The sequence below is a fragment of the Molothrus aeneus genome, chromosome 1 (assembly GCF_037042795.1).
Source record: "Molothrus aeneus isolate 106 chromosome 1, BPBGC_Maene_1.0, whole genome shotgun sequence".
Classification (NCBI taxonomy): Eukaryota; Metazoa; Chordata; class Aves; order Passeriformes; family Icteridae; genus Molothrus; species Molothrus aeneus.
In genome coordinates this window covers 370,016-385,187 of record NC_089646.1, presented here as the reverse complement: position 1 = coordinate 385,187, position 15,172 = coordinate 370,016, and the positions used below count along the sequence as shown (strand labels likewise).

Sequence of the window (15,172 nt, the reverse complement as noted above, 5' to 3'; positions counted from 1 at the left end):
TACCCGGGAGAGGAAAGGAGGGAAGGGGCAGGGAGCCACCAACCAGGTACAAGGGACAAAGGACACCTGGATGGCCCCATGCCCCCCAGGGGTAGAGGGCATCCTTTGGATCTGCCAATCCCTTCTGGAATTGCAGGACTGACAGACAGTGCTGGGAGGGGAAGGAGAGGTGACTGACACGCCTGGGAGGGAATGCTCAGGGGAGGGACCCGGGTTTCTGGGGTAAACCCTGAGATCACACCAACACCTGTGAAGCACAAAGGAGGAATTGGCCAAAATCCTGCAGACCGGGGAATCCTGCAAAGGGCAGAAGTGTCTGCAGTGCCCTTGTGGGGCCCAGCAGGTGGGAGAATCCCCAGCAATTCCTGGGAATCCCCGAGCTGACAGAGCAGCTGGAGAAGCTGCTGGGAAAGGGACCCCGCAGCAGCACCTGGGATGTCCTGGGACAACCCCAAATATCAGTGGTCAGCACAGGCAGCCCCGTGGCTGGGAGCCTCAGAAAACCCAGCAGGTGATTGGTGACCTGGTGTGGGCAGGTAACTGCACAGTTAATGAATTACAGAGCTGAAACACAGGAAACACATTGGGAAATAGAGAATACAGTGGTCAGTCTGCAAAGGAATATAATGAGCACAAGTACAGCATGAATTAATAGATCAGTCATTGAAAAATGTGATTTGTTTGCAGATAATCCCAAGAAAGGCAGAGGCCCCTCCAGGGCTGGCAGAACAGGGAATTCCCAGGGGATCATTGGCAAACTGACCTTGCAGAGCTGCCCAGGCAGGAGGGAACTGGCACCTTTTGGGGTTGGGACATGGCCAGAAACTCCCCATGTCCCACTGGCACTGAGGGAAGGCTCAGAAGTGCTGCTGAAATTAATATTTAATTGCACTGGGGCTGACTCTGCTAAGTCTTGTGAGATGCTTGGCTATCAGCAGATCCTCGGGGCTGTTTATTCCGGGAAAATCAGGGAATCTGTGTGTGAGACAGGGGATCTAAACAGGAGCTCCTTCTGTGCTCAGCGCACACCATGGCTGGGAGGAGAAATCCCCCCGTGCATCCGGCCAGGTGAGGAACTCCTGCTGTTCAATGCTGTGCTGCTGTGAAGGGGTTTTATTTTACCAATTTTTGGTAACAAAACGAGGCCATGGGGGCAATAAAATCTGGCCATGAATTGCAATCCATGTGCAGCACTAGCAAACCCCCTAGTGCAGCACGGTTTTGGGGACCTGGGTGGGCGGGATTGAACATTGAATTAAACATTGAACATTGAACATTGAACATTGAACATGAAACATGGAACGTGAGACATGAAATATTGAATATTCAACATGAAACATTGAGCATTGAACATGAAATGTGAAATGTTGGACATAGAACATCGAACATTGAACATGGAACTTGGAACATTGAACATGGAACATGGAACATGGAACATGGAACATTGAACGTGAAACATGGAACATGAGGCATGAAACACTGAATATTAAACATGAAACATTGAACATGAAATGTGAAACATTGAACATGAGACATGGAACGTGGAACACTGAACATTGAATATGGAAGATGAAACTTGGAACATGGAACATTGAACATTGGACATGGAACATGAAACATTGAACACTGAACATTGAACATGAAACATGGAACATGAGACATGAAACATTAAATACTAAACATGAAACGTTGAACATTGAACATGAAGCATTAAACATTGAACATGAAACGTTAATCATTAAACATGAATCATTTCCACCAGGGCTCTCACCCCAGTCCCGGGAGCCTTTGGTTTGGTTGCTCTCTTTTTCGTTTCCTGGGAATGCCAACGCTCCCCGGGCACAGAAAATGGAACCCAGGAGCTGCAGTGGGGCAGCTGCTGATGGGTTTGGATGAGAAAAGCCAGAGCCAGATGAGATCACGGCTTTTAGGCGCTTTTAGTGACTTCTGTGGTTTTGCAGCGGAACTGAATCAACACCCTGTGGATTGTTCCCTTTTTTTTGTTTTGTTTGTTTGTTTGTTTTTGTTTGTTTTTTAGTTTTTTGTTTGCTTTATGGTTCTTTGGGGTTTCTTGTTGTTGTTGTTGGTTTGGTTTTTTTGTTGTTTTTTTTTTCTTTTATAATGATCTGTTTGTAACAGGTCAAACTTTCACTTTTCCTTTTACAGGAACAGAAACCGAGGGGACTTTTAACCGCCCCCATCATCACTTGTATTACAGTTTATTGATTTTGGTGATTTGTTTGTGTTTTCATCCAGAGCAACTTGTTAGGAGACCAAATATTAACACAATTATGTAAAACAAACCATTTTACGTGTTGTTAGTTTGGTTTTTGCTGATTTTATTTGGCCTTTTTACTGGAAAAGAGAGAATAACGTGAGAAAAGCTGTAATCTTGTGGGTTCATTCTTTTGTTTCGACCAATGAAGAATCAGAAAATCCAACCAAACTGGGAGCTGGTGTGAGAATTGATGCATATTTGGGATCATGCAAACCTGTGTTAACCTTCCTAGGCCTGCCCAGAAGGATTTAAATTTATGATGATTTGGGTAATTTAAAAAAATAAGTATCAATGAGTGAACGGAATGATTTTAACAGAAGGAAACACCAGAGGGGGGACGGATGAAATGCAGAAAATCCTTTTAGCAGCTCTCGAGCCCTGACACCATTTTTGGAAACACTTGTACTCCCACCTGAGCACGTCTGAGGTGCAGCTGGGTTTCCTGCTGCGTGTCCTCAGAAGGAAGCGGGGTAAAATTGAAATCCTGTATTTTCTAATGGTAATTATAGCTCTGCTCTGCACCTCACGTTTCCAAACTGTGGGTGCAGCTCCCGGCAGCACGATTGTAAAGGGATGGGATGGGGCAATTTCCCACTGAAATTAAAAACAGGGAGGGAAAGCAACAACTAAGATTGAAAAGGAATTAATTCTATTTATAACCTCAATGGCAATAAAGCCACAGTTTTTGTGTCAAAATTAAATCAGAACTGTGATCTCTGACCCCTGGGGAGCATAGGCCTGAAATAAAAACGTGCATGTCTAATACGAAAAGGTTTTTCATAGTTCTATATGAAAAGGTTTTGTGTTTTGTATGAGAACTTTTGTACGTGAAAAAATTTACATGTTGGACCCACATCCCACGGGCACAGAGCTGGGGAACATTTCAGCCCCCTGGGCTCCTGACAGCCCCACAGCTCCTCCTCACAGCCCTGAGCCCCTCGGACCTCCCTGAGCCCCTCACACCGCTGAGCCCCTCAGATGTCCCCAAATCCCTCACACCCCTGAATCCCCCACATCCCCAAAACCCCTCACACCTCTCCAAAGCTGAGGGGAAATCCTCACCCCCAAATTCCTCGCAATCCTGAGCCCCTCACACCTCCCTGAGGCTCTCAGCACCTCCCCAAATTCCTCACATCCCTGAACCCCTGACCCCCTGAACCCCTCAGACCCTTGTACTCCTCACACCCCTGAACCCCTCAGACCCCTGAGACCCTCAAACCCCTGAGCAACTCACACCCCACAATTCCTCCCACCCCTGAACCCCTCACACCCCTGAGCCTCTCCACCCCTGAATCCCTCACATCCCCTGACCCCCTCAGAGCTCCTGAACCCCTCAAACCACCCCAAATTCCTCACCTCCCCGAGCCCCTCACAGCCCCACAACTCCTCACACCCCTGGGCCCCTCAAACCACCCCAAATTCCTCACCTCCCCGAGCCCCTCAGATTCCTGAACCCTTAAACCCGAGTCCCCCACACCCCACAATTCCTGACATCCCTGAACCCCTCACAGATCCCTGAACCCCTCACCCTTCTGAGCCCCTCAGACCCCCTCACCCCTCACTCCCTGTCCCTCAGCACCACCAGCCCCCCGTGTGCCAGGGGTTATTGTCTGTGGGGGGCAGAGGTGCCATACACCCCACACACCCCATACACCCCATATACCCCACACCCCACACACCCCACACACCCCCTACACCCCATACACCCCATACACCCCACACCCCATACACCCCATACACCCCATACACCCCATATACCCCACACCCCACACACCCCACACACCCCATACACCCCATATACCCCATATACCCCACACCCCACACACCCCACACACCCCATACACCCCCTACACCCCACACACCCCATACACCCCATACACCCCACACACCCCATATACCCCATATACCCCACACCCCATACACCCCACACACCCCATACACCCCATACACCCCACACACCCCATATACCCCACACCCCACACACCCCACACACCCCATACACCCCATACACCCCATATACCCCACACCCCACACACCCCATACACCCCCTACACCCCACACACCCCACACACCCCATACACCCCACACACCCCATACACCCCACACCCCATACACCCCACACACCCCATACACCCCCTACACCCCACACACCCCACACACCCCATACAGCCCATACACCCCATATACCCCACACACCCCACACACCCCATACACCCCATAAAATGCCCAGCTCTGTGTGGGGTGTGCAGGGAGATCCCTGAGCACAAACCCACCCACACCCACCCAGTGCCAAACAGGATCGATTTTACACAAACCCCAGGGATCCCTTTGGCCAAAGGACACACAGCGGGTTTTATCTGAGTATTTAATGCGTATTGAAATACGTATATTTCACCATGTTTAATGCATGTATTTAATGGGTATTTTAATACATATATTTAATGGTGTTTAATACGAGTATTTGATGGGTATTTTAATAAATATGTTTAACTGTGTTTAGTACTTTATTTAATGTGCATTTTAATGCACAGATTTAACCGTGTTTAATATGTGTATTTAACGTGTATTTTAATACATATATTTAACCATGTTTAATACGTGTATTTAACATATATTTTAGTATGTATATTTAACTATGTTTAATAGAACTATTTAACATATATTTTAGTATGTATATTTAACTATGTTTAATAGAACTATTTAACATATATTTTAATATGTATATTTAACTGTGTTTAATATGTGTATATAAGGTGATTTTAATACATATGTTTAACCATGTTTAATATGTGTTGTGCATTTTAGGGATAGCCCGGATGGGGTTCAGAACTCACGCTAGTGATGGTGAATCAGGTCTGTCTGTAAATGAATTATTTATTAAACAGACAGGAAATCACAGATGGAAGATGTTAATCACAAACCCTCCCCAGCACAAACCTGAAGAAGTGCCAGTGGATCATAGCACAGCACAAACACTGCAGAAATGGAGGTGCCTGTGTTAAAGCTGGCAAAGGGATCAGCAGCCATTGGGGAGCAGCTCAACTGGAGCTGCCCATGGACATGGGGAGGGGCTCAGGTTCCTTCACTCTCGAATTTCTTCACATATTGATATATATATATATATATTTCATATAACTTCAACTAATTTTATTTATGTACTTATATATTTCTATATTTATATTCCATATAACATAACATAATTTTATTTAGATATTCGTATATTTATATATTTATATAGATGTATATATCTACATAAAATACATTTATATATTTAAATATATTTATGATCCTATATATTTTCAGGTGTATCTTGATATGTTTATATAGACTGTTACTTAACATAATTTTATTTATATATGTATGCATATTTGTATATTTATATATTTATATAAATGTATATATCTTTATAAAATTGAATTTCTATATTCATATTTATATATTTGTATACATTTATATATTTCTTTATGTCTATATTTATATTCTGTATAACTTAACATAATTTTATTTATATATTTATATATATTTATATATAAATACATGTATATATTTAAATATATTTATGATCTGTATATTTTATATATGTATATTTATATATTTATATATAATATTACTTAACGTATTATTAATATATTTTTTATATTTGTATGTTTATATATTTATATAAATGTATATATTTATATTAAAATGCATTTTTCTATTTAGAAATATTTTTATTATTTATTTTAAGAAATACAAATATATACAAATGTCATATTACTTAAAATAATTTTAAAATATATTTATGTATATTTGTATATTTGTATGTTTATATATTGATATAGATGTATATATGTGTATATAAATCCATTTATATATTTACTTATATTTCTATATATTTGTATTTATATATTTATATATTTTTAAATAGTATTTCTATATTTATAAATGGATGTCTATATTAAGAAACGTTTTTTATATATTTATCTATGGTACGGTGGGCGGTGGTCCAAGTACAATTTTTTTTTCATTTTTTATTTTATTTTATATATCTTATTTTATAATTTACTTATTTTATTTTATTTTATTTTATTTTATTTCATTTTATTTTATTTTATTTTATTTTATTTTATTTTTAAAATAAATTATTAATCCCAGGATTTTTATTGCATCAAACCTTCTCACCTCAATTTTTTTGTTGTTTACCAAAAAACTTATCTCTTTTTTTTCTCTTTTAAAATCACTTGTCCCATTTTTTTGGCCTTTGAAAATACTTTTCCTGGGGTTCTTTTTTTGTTTTGTTTATTTGTTTTTTTATGATATTGACTATTATCACTTATCCCATTATTTTGGGGGCTTTAAAACCATTTATCCCAATTTTTTTGGCTTTAAAAATCATTTATCCCGGTGGGTTTTTGGATTATTTTGAGGGGTGTCGGGTTGGGTTTGGTTCTGTTTTGCTTTTAAAATCCCTCATCCTCTTCTCTGATATTTTAAAAGCCACTTAAGGACCTATCCTGGGGTTTTTTTTGCATTTAAAACCACTCATTCTGGTTTTGAGGAGTTTTAAACTCAGCTATCCCAAGTTGAGAGCTTTAAAACCACTTATCCATTTTTAGCTTTTAAAATAACTTATCTCCTTTTCTGAGGGGCTTTAAACCCTTTTATCCCATTTCTGGGGCTCTTCACACCCCTTAACCCGATTTTTGAGGCTTTCAGAACTGCTCGTCCTGGCTTTGGGGGCCTTTTAGAACAACCAATCCCTGATTTGTTGCTTTGTCTATCACTTACATTGGGGTTTTTTTGCTTTTAAAAACTCTCCTCCCATTTCAAAGCTTTCAAAGCCCCTTGAACCACTTATGCTTTTTTGTGTGTGTGGTTTTTTGTTTGGTTTGGTTTTGGGTTTGGTTTGGTTTTGTTTTGTTTTTCCTTTAAAGCCACTTATTCTGGGGTTTTTTTGAATCTTTTGTGACTGCTCATCCCCTTTATTAAAAAGTTTTGCTTTTAAAACAAGTTATTCCATTTTTGGGGAGCTCTCAGCAGCAATTGTCCCTCGGGGTTGGCTTCAGGAGTGACTTATTCGGCCTTTAGGGGAACTTTTCCCAATTCTGGGGCCTTTTGGAACCACTCTTCCCAGTTTTGTGGCTCTGAATTCACTTTTTGGCTTTTAAAATTATTTATTATTTTTTAGGGGAGTGTGTGTGTGCTAAGCTGCTCACCCCATTTTGCAGGGCTTTTAAACCACACGTTCCTTCTGTTTTTTGGCTTTAAAAGCACTTATTATTTAATTCTCTTTTTCTTTCCTTCCTCCTCTCCTTTCCCCAGTTTTGGGGGCCTTTCACCATTTTGGAGGCTTTTACATTTTTTGGCTTTTAAACTTGCCCATCCTGAAGGGGTTTTTTTTTTTTTGCTTTTAAAAGAATTTCTATTTTTTCCCTTCACTTTTAAAATAATTTTTCCCATTTTTGAGACTTTCAAAGCCAGCTATCCTTTTTTGGGTTTGTTTTATAAATAATATATCCTAGGATTTTTTTTTTTTTTTGCTTTAAAACCACTTATCTCAATTTTTGGAGTTTCATAAACCAATTACCTCTTATCTTCTCTTTTTTTTCCCTTTTTTTTAATGACTTGTTGCTTTTGTTCTTTTGGCTTTAAAAAACACATGCCCTGTATTGGTTTTTTTTTCCCTCCATGCTTTTAAAAGCACTTAAACTGCAATGTTTGTGAGGGTTCCCAGGACGAGGTGAGAGAGAAGAATTTGACTCCATGTTTCAAAAAAAATTGATTTATTATTCTATGTACTTATATTATATTTAAAAAATACTATACTAAAACTATACTTAAAAAAATACCTCAAAAAACTGAACAAGAATGAATAATAAAACCCCATAACTGACTCAGAGTCTGACACAGCTGGCAGTAATTGGCTATTAAAAAAACCCAATTCGCATAAAATGAATCAAACATACATCTGGTAATAAACCATCTCCAAAGCACATTCCAAAGCAGCAAACACAGGACCAACAATCAAATAATTCTTGTTTTCATTCCTCTCTGAGGCTTCTCAGCTTCCCAAGGAAAAATTTTAGCTTAAAAAAAACTTTCAGAAAATATCATAATAACATCATACCATTATTTCGAGGCTTCAAAACATTTTATTCTCCCCTTTTTTGGCTTTAAAAATGACTTATCCTAGTGGCTTTTTAAAAACGGCTTCTCAAACCCCTTGTCCTATTTTTTGGGACTTTAAAATCCATTTATCCTGGGTTTTGGGGCCCTTGAAACCACTCAGGCCATTTTTTGTGGTTTTTGAAAACCTCTTATCCCACTTTTTTTTTTTTGTGGCTTTAAAACCCACTTATCTTTTTTTTCTTTTTTTCTTTTTTTTTTTTTTTCCTTTTAAAACCACTCACCACAACTTTGGGGCTTTTAAACCCTTATCCCTTTTCCGCGGGCGTCTTAAAATCACTTCTCTTTTTTTTTTTCCTATTTAAAAATAACTTATCTTGGGATGTTTTGGTGATTTAAAGCCACGCTCACCCCAGTTTTGGGGCTTTTTCAACCACTCGCCCCATTTCCAGGGCATTCTAAAATCGCTTACCCCATTCTTTGCATATAAAATTTCTTATACTGGGTTTTTTGGCTGTTAAAACCACCCATCCCTCTCCGGGGATATTGAAAACCCCGAAACCCATTTCTGACGCTTTTCAGAGCCTTTTCCTGGGGTTTCGTTTGTTCTTAAAACCACTTTGCTTTTTTTTTTTTTTTTTTTTTTGGCTTTTAAAATCCCTTATCCCATTTTATTTTGCTTTTTAAACCACTCCCCCCGGAATTTTGGGTTGGTTCAAGCCACCGACGCCCTCTTTTGTGCCTTTTTCACCCAATTTTCCCCCTTTGGGGTTTTTAACCCCTTCATCCCGGGTCCGGGAGGGAGGGGCCGAGGATGCGTTGCCATGGGAACGGGATGCAGCCGTGGAGTTTTGGGGGGGGGGGGGTCAAGGACCCCTTTCCATGCGGATTCTGGGGGTCGGCGCCCCGTTTCCATGGCAACGGGGGGGCTGGGGACGCGTTGCCATGGGGACGGGATGCGGCCGTGGGATGGAGGGCCCCGAGCCCGTTTCCGTGCGGATTTTTTGGGGTGGGGGGAGTCGGGGGCGCTGTTGGGAGCCCGAGGGGCTCCGGGGGGGCCCGGAGCGCCCCCAGCCCGCGCCGCGCCCCCGCAGCTCCGGGCGGCCGCGGCTCCCGTGGGATCTGCGGGCTCTTGTCTCGCCAAATCCCCGGAATTTGATCGCTCGGAGCGCCCCCGGCGCGGGGGGGGGACAACGACCGGGCGGCCCCGGTGATCATTAACCCGCGGGGGGGCGGGGGGCGGTACCGGGGGTCGGTACCGGGACAGTACCGGGATCGGTACCGGGGGTCGGTACCGGGATCGGTACCGGGGGGTCCCACCCCCGCCCCCCGCGTGGGCGCGATGCAGCGGAGACGGCGAAGGTGCGGACTGGGGGTGCGGGGGGGCAGCCCGGGGGGGCAGCCCGGGGGGGCAGCGGGGACACGGCCCTGCCGGTGGCCTTGACCCCGGGCCGGCTCGGGGGGCGGGGAGGGGGCGGGGAGGGGGCGGGGAGGGGGCAGCGCCCCTGGGGGCGGGGAGGGGAGGGGGGGTCAGTGCCCCGGGGGGGGCAGGGGGGGTCAGAGCCCCAGGGCCGGGCACAGAGCGGCAGCGCTGCTCGGATGGGGCGGCAGAGCCAGCGCGGGTGAGTGGGGGGCGTGGGGGCTCCCTGCGGTGGGGGGGGCACCCGGGGGCCCCGACATCGGGGGGTCCCCAGGCCCACCCAGGGGGTTCAGCAGCTGCACTGCCAGAGGGGTTTGGGGGTGCTGAGGGACTCCGGGCTGCGGGGAGGGTTTTGAGGTTACCCCATGGTGTCCCCAGATTTTTGGGGTTCACCCCATAGTGTCCCCAGTTTTTCGGGGGTCATCCCATGGTGTCCCCATTTCCCCCGGGGACATCCATGGTGTCTCTGGTTTCACTGGGGGTCAGCCCAGGGTCCGCCTGGTTTTTCTGGGCGCTCTGCTCCTCCCCGTGGCGGTTCCAGTTGTGCTGGGGGTCCTGCCTTGGTCCCCCCCGGTTTTTCGTGGTCACCCCAGCTCGGCCGGGATCGTGGCACTGCTGGAGCGGGGGGTGCCCAGCTGAGCCCCATCCCCTCTCCGGGGCTGACCCCCTGTCCCCGTGTCCCCCAGGATGTGGCAGCTGGGGCTCCCCTGGGCGCTGGCCCTGCTGCTCACCGCGGCCAGCTCCGGCGCCTCGGCGGAGCCCGCGGACCCCGCGTCCATCTTCGCCGACCTGTCGCCGGCGGAGCTGCGGGCCGTGCGGGCCTTCCTGATGGAGCGGCCGGAGCTGGGGCTGTCCCCGAGCCGGGGGGGCCCCCTGGCCAAGAACTCGCTGTTCCTGGTGGAGCTGCTGCCGCCCAAAAAGCGCTCGGCGCTGCGGTTCCTGGAGCACGGCGGGGCGCGCCCGCGGCGCGAGGCTCGGGCCGTCATCTTCTTCGGGGCGCAGGCGGAGCCCAACATCACCGAGCTGGCCGTGGGGCCGCTGCCGCGCCCCAGCTCCTACCGGCCCCTGCCCTTCAAGGGCGGCCGCGCCGTGCCCTTCTGGGCGCGCCCCATGACCCGGCTGGAGTACGAGCTGCTGCACGAGGCGCTGGTGGCCGCCCTGGCCCCGCTGGAGCCGCTGCTGCGCGAAGCCACCGGCTTCGGCTTCCAGAACTGCTCGGAGCGCTGCCTGACCTTCTCGGACATCGCCCCGCGCGGGCTGGGCCCCGGCGAGCGCCGCACGTGGCTGGTGATCCAGCGCTTCGTGGAGGGCTTCTTCCTGCACCCCGCGGGGCTGGAGGTGCTGCTGGACCACCGGGACTCCGACCCGCGGCGCTGGGCCGTGCTGCGGCTCTGGTACAACGGGCGCTACTTCGGCAGCGTGCGGGAGCTGGCCGAGAGCCACGCGCGGGGCGCGCTGCCCCTGGCCCGCCTGCCCGAGCCGCCCGCCCGCCAGCTCTTCTCCAGCTACGAGCCCCGCGGGCGCTTCTCCAGCGGGACGCCCACCGAGGTGCACGGCGCCAAGGTGTGCGAGCCGCAGGGCCGGCGCTACCGGCTGCGCGGGAACCGGCTGGAGTACGGCGGCTGGAGCCTGGCCTTCCGCCTGCGCTCCTCGGCCGGCCTGCAGCTCTTCGACGTGCGCTTCGACGGCGAGCGGGTGGCCTACGAGCTGAGCGTGCAGGAGGCCATCGCCTTCTACGGCGGCCACTCGCCCGCCGCCATGCAGACCAAGTACATGGACGCGGGCTGGGCCATGGGCGCCTCCAGCTACGAGCTGGCCCGCGGCGTGGACTGCCCCGAGACCGCCGCCTTCCTGGACGCCCACCACCTCCTGGACGCCGACGGCCCCGTGCGCTTCCCCCGCGCCCTCTGCGTGTTCGAGCTGCCCACGGGCGTGCCCCTGCGCCGCCACTTCGACAGCGACTTCCAGGGCGGCTTCCACTTCTACGCGGGGCTGGAGGGGCGGGCGCTGGTGCTCAGGACCACCTCCACCGTCTACAACTACGACTACATCTGGGACTTCCTGCTCTACCCCAACGGCGTCCTGGAGACCAAGGTCCACGCCACCGGCTACATCCACGCCACCTTCTACACGCCCGAGGGCCGGCGCTACGGCAGCCGCGTGCACAGCCACCTCCTGGGCAACATCCACACGCACCTGGTGCACTACAAGGTGGACCTGGATGTCGCAGGTGAAGGCTCCCGACACCCCCTGGCTGTGGGGAGGGCGCTGGGAGAGAGGCTGGACCCACGGGGGGCTCCGGGGGCTCAGGTGCCTTGTTTCTGGAAGGGTGGCGTCACCCGGGCGTCACCCGCACCCTGAGATGATGATCCCCTCCGTGGTGACATCTCTGCGGGGTCACACGCCTCCGTGGTGGTGGGATCTCACAGCCCTGGTGACATCCGGGGCTCCAGCCCTCTGTGGCATCTCTGCAGGGTCCCAGCCCCCCATGGGTGATGGCATCTGCCTGGGGTCCCAGCCCCTCATGGTGACATCTCTGTGGAATCCCAGTCCCCCAGGGTGATATTTCCCAGGCCACATCCACGGTAGCATCTCCTGGCGTCTCAGTCCCCTGTGGTGGTGGTGGTGGCATCTCCAAGGTGTCCCCAGCCCCCTGTGGTGGTGGCATCTCCATGGTGGCATCTCCTCAAAGGCCCTCCTCTCCATGCTGGTGTACCAAACTGGACCCCAGCCCACCGTGATGGCTTGGTTGTAGGGTCACAGACTTCCGTGGGGGTGGCATCTCAGCCCTCCATGTTGGCATCTCCATGTGGTCCCAGTCCACATTCACGGTGCCACCCCTGCGGTGTCCCACCCTCACCCTGGGGTGGGGCTGTGCCACCGTGTCCCCTCCACCGACGCGCGGTCCCCGCAGGCTCCGGGAACAGCTTCGAGACCATGGACATCCGCTTCGAGAACATCTCCAACCCCTGGAGCGCGGGGGCGCGCGTGGTGCAGCCCTGGCTGCACCGGGAGCCGCGGCGGCGGGAGCGCGAGGCCGCGCTGCCGCTGCACCGGCCCGCGCCGCGCTACCTGCTCTTCTCCAACCCGCGCCGGCGGAACCGCTGGGGCCACCGCCGCACCTTCCGCCTGCAGCTCAGCTCCCACGCCGGGCCCGTGCTGCCCCGCGGCTGGCAGGAGGAGCGCGGCGTCACCTGGGCCAGGTGGGCACCGGGGGCGTCTGCAGTGAGGGATGGGGCTCCCGTGTCACCAGCGTGTCACCTGCGGGGGCACGGCGTCCTTGCCCTGGTCACGCCGTCCTGGGGTGGCGCCTCTCCCTGCTGGCACCTCCCCATGCTGCCCTGGAGCTGGAGTAGGTCCTTGGGAGCCGGGGAACCTCCAGAGCTGGGAGTTCCCCCTGGAGCTGGGGAAACCCCTTGGGAGCAGCACAGGGGAGTTTGGGATACCCCGGGGCTGAGGGGGTTGTCGGAGCTGGAGCAGCCCTTGGGAGTTTGGGACACCCCGGGGCTGAGGGGGCTGTTGGAGCTGGGGAACCCCCTTGGGAGTTTGGGACATCCTGGGGCCGAGGGGGCTGTTGGAGCTGGGGAACCCCCTTGGGAGTTTGGGACACCCCGGGGCTGAGGGGGCTGTTGGAGCTGGAGCAGCCCTTGGGAGTTTGGGACACCCCAGGGCTGAGGGGGCTGTTGGAGCTGGGGAACCCCCTTGGGAGTTTGGGACATCCTGGGGCTGAGGGGGCTGTTGGAGCTTGGGAACTCCCTTGGGAGTTTGGGACATCCTGGGGCCGAGGGGGCTGTTGGAGCTGGGGAACTCCCTTGGGAATTTGGGACACCCCGGGGCTGAGGGGGCTGTTGGAGCTTGGGAACCCCTGGAAGCTGAAGAGTCTTCAGGAGCTGTGAAACACCTTGGGAGATGAGGAAACCCTGGAAATGGGGACCCCCTCAAGATCTGGGGATCCTTCTGGGCTGGGAAATCCCTCGGGAGCTGGGGAGTCCCTCAGGGGACCTGGGGAATCCCCCTGGACTTGGGGAGCCCCTCAGGAGCTGAGGAGCGCACAAAGCTGGGGACCCCCCCACCCTTGCCAGCCCTGTGTCCCCTGTGGGTGGCACAGGTGCAGGACCAGGGCAGGGTGGGACAGGAACCCCCCGCCCCCGGGCTGACCCCACCCCTCACCTGTGGCAGGTACCACCTGGCCGTGACACGGCGCCACGAGAACGAGCCCAGCAGCAGCAGCATCTACACCCAGAACAACCCCTGGGACCCCCCGGTCACCTTCGAGAGCTTCATCCGCGACAACGAGACCATCGAGGACCAGGTGACACACGGGGGACGCTGGGCACGCGCGGCTGGTGGCCGCTGGGGGGTTCCATCCCCAGACCGGGGCCATCTCTGGGGGTTCCCCAGCTCCCGCGGGGGTCCATGGTGCCACTGACACCGCGGTGTGTCCCCCCAGGACCTGGTGGCCTGGGTGACCGTGGGCTTCCTGCACGTGCCCCACGCCGAAGACATCCCCAACACGGCCACCCCCGGCAACGCCGTCGGCTTCTTCCTGCGCCCCTTCAACTTCTTCAGCGAGGACCCGTCGGTGGCGTCGCGGGCCCCGGTGATCGTGCGGCCTCTGGACCCCCCCGCCTGCTCCCGCCTGCAGATCCAGCGCTGGACCCCGGCCAGCCCCGGGCCCTGCGTGCACCCCGAGCCCTTCACCTACAACGGCACCTACCGCCAGGTGTGACGGGGACAGGGACAGGGGACACCGCTGGCGCCGGGCCGTGCGCCGCGGGACAGACGCAGCAGAGCCGGTGTCACCTCCCCGGCCCCGGCACCAGGGGGACACGGTGCCACCGGGGCGTGGGACACGTCACACTGTGTCACATGCTGCCACGGGCCAGGCCCAGCACAGGCGGTGTCACCTCCTCTGACCCCGGCACCGTGTGGCACCCCAGTGACACTGCGGTGGCAGATGTGTCACACTGTGCCACCTGTCAGGCTCAGTAAAGGCCATGCCAACCCTTCCACCACGTGGGTCACTGGTGCCACCAGGACACCGGCTGTGGGACATCACACAGTGTCACACACAGTGTCAGACAGTGCCGGTAAAGGCAATGTCACCTCCTCTGTTGGCACTGGCACCACGAGGACTCTGGTGCCACCAGGACACCACGGCATGGCTCACGTCACATTGTGACACACAGTACCACCTGTTGGGCTCAGTAAAGGTGATGCCGCCCCTTCTGCCACCACACGGGACCCCAGTGTCACAGGGACACCACGGTGTGGGACGTGTCACATGATGCCGTGTGCTGGGCTCAGTAAAGGCGATGTCACCTCCCCTGTCCCCGCGTCTCTGCCAGTGCTGTGGCCCAACCCGTCCC

General features: G+C 52.0%; 1 protein-coding gene across 1 annotated transcript; it reads left to right on the top strand.

The window, feature by feature from the left end:
• The first annotated feature begins 9,498 nt into the window (after window positions 1-9,498).
• AOC1 (amine oxidase copper containing 1) lies at window positions 9,499-15,135 on the top strand. Its single transcript, XM_066549744.1, has 5 exons — window positions 9,499-9,745; window positions 10,490-12,033; window positions 12,718-13,006; window positions 13,983-14,115; window positions 14,254-15,135. The coding sequence occupies exons 1-5, from the start codon at window positions 9,726-9,728 to the stop codon at window positions 14,530-14,532; spliced, it is 2,265 nt and encodes a 754-aa protein (XP_066405841.1). The 5' UTR covers window positions 9,499-9,725; the 3' UTR covers window positions 14,533-15,135.
• Window positions 15,136-15,172: the final 37 nt, after the last annotated feature.

Coding starts and splice junctions, on each gene's coding strand:
- AOC1 (XM_066549744.1), top strand. CDS start 9,726: ATGCAGCGGAGACGGCGAAG. Junction 9,746..10,489: donor ATGCAGCGGAGACGGCGAAG/GTGCGGACTGGG, acceptor CGTGTCCCCCAG/GATGTGGCAGCTGGGGCTCC. Junction 14,116..14,253: donor ACGAGACCATCGAGGACCAG/GTGACACACGGG, acceptor GTGTCCCCCCAG/GACCTGGTGGCCTGGGTGAC.